A 5,803-nucleotide genomic window follows, 5' to 3' on the forward strand; every position below is an offset into this window, starting at 1 on the left:
TTTCCGTTTCGTTCCCGACCAGCCCACACCAACCACGGACCGTAACTGTGACCGAAAACGGGCGGTGCGGTCGTCTTTTGAGCGCGTGATCGTTGGCGCGGATTTCACCCTGCTGGCGGATGGTTTTGCTACTGAGCATTCCGCGGAGTCGCTTATTGTGATGTTTGTACTGATGTGCATTTTCTTCCAGCACTTCTTGAGGGGAGAGAGAGACAGAGAGAGAGAGAGAAAGCGAAAGAGAGAGGGGAGAAGCCTTGTGTTGATAAAAGCCGGTAAAACCGCGACCATCAGCGAATGTGTCCGCGCAAGCTAACGGCACTGCTGGACTGCGGCGTGTTTGGGGAGTCTTTTTCGATGATTCATCAGGAAAAAAGGTTCTCTCAGGCGGTGAGTTTGAGGAAATAGACAAGCGCGGTCAGCAACATGGACGAATGGAGCGTAAAAATTCGGCAACAAATGTTTACCGGGTGACACTGCAGAAACCCCCGTAAGCGCACGTTTGGCGGATGGTGCATTAAGCAGTAAAAGCAATTTGGAAGAGCAGTTTGTGTTTGAGGAGAACAAAACATATAATGCTTAATAGAAGCAGCATTTATTTCCATCGGTAGCAGCTATCGATCGGATCATCACGTGCCCATGTACATGGAATTTGGTGTCGACTGTGCTATCTAGCAATTCCGACGACGTTGGCATTCCTCACCGTTTGGGGGCGATCTAGATGGTGATCTAAATGGTGATCTAAATCGTGATCTAGATGGTAGTCTTCTCAATCGCGTAAAAGGCGATGTACGAGAAACACTATCACGGGGAGTGGTTGGTTCAGAACGATGTCGCGATCGACTTCTTCTTCGACGCCTCTCGTACCTTGTCGACACACGGTTGCGTTGATTCTCTGCCCGAAACCAAGGTGACAGATTCCTACGAATAGTCGATCTTTGAACCATTTCTGGGTTCATGGAAACTACGAAAACGAACGGACTTTCTGTTGCAGTGGTTTCATCTCGAACGTTACGAGAGCCTGCCGCTGATTGGTCTACCACATCGTCTTGTCGATCTGCATCACTTCCGGATTGGTCTACTACATCGCCTTCCCGATCTGCACCACTTCCGGATGGGTGTTCCGTTGGCTCATCTTCTTCGTAATCCTCAGGGAATTCCAGCCACTTTTTTGGAATCTATGAAAGGCGTGAAGATTAACAATAATTTCCAGGTAAAACAAATCCTTGACAGCAACTTACTTTCAATGGCATCTCAATTAGTAGCTCTCACCGATGTGTATGCAAACTTGTCGTTAAACTTCTCGAAAGCCTTTCTGTTGAACGTGATTGCTAAGATCTATTTGATTGTGTTTTCGACACCGCTTTGGATGGCTAAAATTGAGTTTCGACAAGTGAATCACGATATATGACTATCATAAGCTATCAAAAGAGATACTTTCGTCTTAACAATACAAATGTTTGAAATTTAAGCTGTTTGTGTTTTATAGTGCAATCCGAATACGTTCCGAATTTGGAAATGCAAGAAACAATTGATTTAACGGCTTCCAAAGTGCTAGGGGGAAATGTTTGAAAATCCCACGTGACGTTCGTTATGTCAGAACGTGCCTTTGTACGAGACTGTCAATGACGAGGAATGTTGTGTTGTTCATTAAAAATGCATTTGTAAACTTTTGCGCTTAGTTGTGATAATTTAATGAGGTAGCTGAAGTAGTACTTTATCGCTTAAGCCGTCAATTCATCAAACAGAGACTGAATATGGCGTTCCGTCGACGCATTGTGATAACATTCGTAGCACTTCTGTGCATAAAGTTCGTGTGCTCGGAAAAAGCGCACGATAAGTATTCCAAACATGCCAACGTGCTGCCGGATTCCGAGATATACGAACCGGATTTCCGAAACATTCAACGTCCGTTTCGCATGGCCAAACTCAATCTGGTCTGGACCAAAGCCCAATTAGTGAGTATGCTTTTTCTTAGCCAGCGAACACTGTAATTGATGTTTTGTCATTGTAATTTCGTCAGCGGCTAACGGAACCGAAGTTGAAATCATTGTACACCGAACTAAAGCTGCATGATAAGGAAGAAATTACCTACAAGCAGTTGAAGGAAAAGGACAAAGATGGAATGAAGGAAGCTGAACTGCGGAACAAGCTCGTCGGCATAATGAGCACCTACGGATTGTTGGAACATTTCGACGACACGCAAGACCCGGAAAAGTATAAAATGCACAAATTCTCCAACGGCGCTGCCAAGAAGGATGCGTACAAAAACAAGAGCCTGTTCAAGGACAAAAAGCTCAACAAACTCTGGGACAAAGCGGAGACGGCCGGGTTCTCGAAGGAAGAACTTGACGCTCTGCGGGAGGAGTTCGAACACCACCAGACCAAGATTGACGTCTACTACAGCCTGCTTGAGCGGATGAGCGATGAAGCGACCGTGAATGCCAACGCCGGGGATGCCCACCTGAACGCCGTCAATGATGAGGAGCACGATCGGTACAACGAAGTCGATCGGGGCGAGGAAGGCGATCGAGGACAGGGTGCCAACAAACAGCACGCTTTCCTGCACCAATCGAATCAGCTGCGCGACAAACATCGTGAAATACGTGACAACTTCGATCGGCTGGATCGCATCGCTTCTAAGGGTCCGAACAGTCAGGATTTCGTCGAACCTAAGGTGCAAGGACTGTGGCGAGTGGCGATCGCCAGTGATTTCAGCGCGGATGAGCTGGCATCGCTGAAGGTGGAACTGCTGCACTACGAAAGCCGCTTGCTGAAGTTGCGCCACATGCATGCGGAGCACGCACTCAGTCTCGAAAAGCACAAGCAGAGCGACGCGAAAGCCGACACTCACAGGCTGATGGAGGACAACATCAAGAAGCAAACGCGCAAGGTGGAGAAAATACAGGAAGAAGTTGAACGGCGCATCTTCAAACACGCGGAGCTGTAGGAGGGCCAGCATCGAATGGCCACGTGTCCAAGCGCTTCCCGCCAACGTCGCTCTAGAAAAGTTCACCACGTTAGGCCTTTGCTAGACGAGGTGTCATTTTTTTGTACCATTTCTCGAGTAGTAAAGAGTAACAAGATATTTTAGGGTAAGGTAAACGTAACTTCCAAAATTCTCATTTAAATTTGTTTCTCTGTACGTGTTTAGTTGTGAACCGAAAATAAACGTTTTTTCATAATTCATATCACTGTTGTATTCGCATCTCCCCGGTAGCATTTAATCGGTGAATCAAAGGTGAGTATTATAACTAACGGTAGGCGAAATTAACCAGCTTCACCATCAAACCAACAGATGTAATTCAGCAATGGTTTCAGGACCCTAAGAATCTTATCATTGTGAGTCATTAATGGTGATCTACAAAACTCGTTTTTCCGTAAACGTGAAGTGTTAAATAACCCAAGCCTCATTGTTACAGACACAGGATGGATGTCATCATCATCAGAAGCATGAATGTCGTCATCATATACCGGCAACGCGAATATATCCGCAGCCCAAAATAATCGATGCTCCATGCAATCAAACAACGATAATGCATTTGTTTTTTCTTGCCTCATTACTTATAATAAACCGTTTTCAGTTTTTATATTGGTTACTTTCCAAATATAATATATAATTTATAGAATTATAATATATAATAATAATCATTAATTATTCAATAATCCATCAGTAATCATTAATCTGTAAGGGTTTGCTTGTTGCATCATGTTTGTTTTCTTGTCGTCAGTGTTGCTTTTACCATTCTATCGATAACGTGTTATCATCAGGTTCCACACCACATTCCGTGTGGGCATGTTACTATTTTATTTTGTTTCTGTTCTGCAGTTTTGAATCTACGATCAGCATAGTTACTATTCACTATAGCCTTTCTCTATGTCCACGGATTCACACACCCAGTTGACCATTATCAATATGTTGCTTTCACTTAGCATATATTGGTAGTAGTATGTGTTTTAATTCATATATGTATATATCGCATACAATTTTAATATGTATCGTATCTTTCGCATTTCTCCGTCGTCCGTGTTGTGTCCTTTGGCTTCCGTGAGCCAAACGAACCCTTGCTCGGTTCCCATTCCTATCGTCTAAGACCGTGGATCGCCGCCGTCTTTTGGAAATCCGGCGGTATCAGGCCGGTTAGGAGGTTCATGTCATATCGTGAGGCTTAACGTGTGACTTTTCTCGGTGCCATTTCTTTTAAATCTCTTCGATCAAACATTAATCTTCTTCTACTACGACCTCGTTTCGCTTTCTCGTTCGGTGATTCGGCTGTTACTCGGTTTGTTTTCTAGACGGCAAAGCAATGGGTTAACAATATCATTTTAACGACAATGTGTTCCTTTTATTTTCTGGTTACCACACTACGAGCATGCATTTTCAAGCAATTTTTCTTGGCTACAATTACCGGGAACGAGAGCGTGATTTCCATTACAGGATGCGTTGTAAACCGGATGGCATTCGATGCGCATAATTGATACTATTCGTCTCATTCAAAGTGACCCAAATCTTGATTTTTTACTTTCTATATTGGCGAGAAAGCTTGTAGGCTAAAAAAGAATGATTGATGCCCAATCACGTAGGCGACGAGGACAATTTCATTTCTGTAATAATCCCCTTTTCTTCAATGACAATGACCACCGTCAAGAAGTTTGTAGGAAAGACGAGCGCAAACGACACCGTAGTAGGCTACGAGTATGAAGCGAAGCGCAACACGGACAAATACACATTTTCAGCGGCCGTATGTGAGTATATTATCATAAGAGGCATTGCCCTACATGCGTTCGTTTGTACAGAATAAATCAGCAACTGCTACCTACTACTGGCATTCGCAGCACTCGATTTCCCAACAGTACTTCTGAATATTGGCTACTACTCGTTGGTACCCTATCGGGCGAATCCAAAATAGTGGCAGTGAAATCCGCCATCGTCTCAATCAAAAGAACCAACGGGACCAAGCATGAAATCGGTACTTCTCGCGTGGGAAGAACAAATGAGTTGCCCATCGCATTTCCTAATCTCTATCTCTCTGTTTATCTTCGGTAGATACCGTTTTATTCTGAATGGATCATCCCTTAAAAGTTCCCATATCTCGTCGTCAGTTGCTTACATACAATTTCTCTGATTATCGAAAGAAAAACACTAGGAAATGGTTTTTCCATGATGAGCCCTGCGAAGTCTTTTCAACATTGGCTTAACTTAGTGTTCAGACACATAAACTGGATGGTCTAAGGTGGTAAGTGAGCGGTGTCGTGTGTCGGTTTGGCCGAGCTTGTAGTAAATTTTCCCCAACACCAACTGCATGTGTACATATATTTCCTTTTAGGTTCATTGCGGCTTTTTCTACCATTCTTCTTGTTTTTCATCGGTCAAGGGATTTTCAACCCTGTATAGGGCTTTTAGCAGTGACTGTTAACGGCTGGCGTAAGGATCTTTTTCCTACGTCAAATCAATTTTTCTATTAATCTTCGTGTTACTTCTTCTACGTCGTTTAATATAGCTTTGTTATCAAATCATCGATCGCGTTATACACTCCCGGGTATTTTCCGCGGGATCGAAAACTTCCTATGGTTGCGAGTAGGTTTTTGTTTTATCTAAATGTATACTTCTAAAATTCAAAACTGTGTCATTACTTTTAGTTACTTGCAAACACAATACGCCTATGACAGGAAGAGAGCGCGGGTTCGAAATTCGGTAGCATTGCGCGCGATCGCGAACCTTCCTCGATATCGTGTTTGTTAAGCGATTGCTCATAGTTAGTATGCAATTATTCTTCAGAAGCTAACGTTTTTTTTTGTTTCCCCA

The 5,803-nt window shown here is 43.6% G+C and overlaps 1 protein-coding gene across 1 annotated transcript; it reads left to right on the forward strand.

Moving 5' to 3' along the window:
* Positions 1-1,754: 1,754 nt before the first annotated feature.
* On the forward strand, positions 1,755-3,178 carry LOC128731814 (alpha-2-macroglobulin receptor-associated protein). The gene is made up of 2 exons (XM_053824955.1): positions 1,755-1,955; positions 2,021-3,178. Exons 1-2 carry the CDS (start codon positions 1,755-1,757, stop codon positions 2,945-2,947), a joined length of 1,128 nt encoding a protein of 375 aa, XP_053680930.1. The 3' UTR covers positions 2,948-3,178.
* The last annotated feature ends 2,625 nt before the right edge of the window (positions 3,179-5,803 follow it).

The sequence above is a fragment of the Anopheles nili genome, chromosome 2 (genome assembly GCF_943737925.1).
Source record: "Anopheles nili chromosome 2, idAnoNiliSN_F5_01, whole genome shotgun sequence".
In the NCBI taxonomy this organism is placed as follows: Eukaryota; Metazoa; Arthropoda; class Insecta; order Diptera; family Culicidae; genus Anopheles; species Anopheles nili.

Excerpts from the sequence above, each read along its gene's own strand:
- LOC128731814 (XM_053824955.1), top strand. The coding sequence starts at position 1,755 with ATGGCGTTCCGTCGACGCATTGTGATAACATTCGTAGCACTTCTGTGC. Across the intron at positions 1,956-2,020 it reads TCTGGACCAAAGCCCAATTA|CGGCTAACGGAACCGAAGTT; the intron begins GTGAGTATGCTT and ends TAATTTCGTCAG.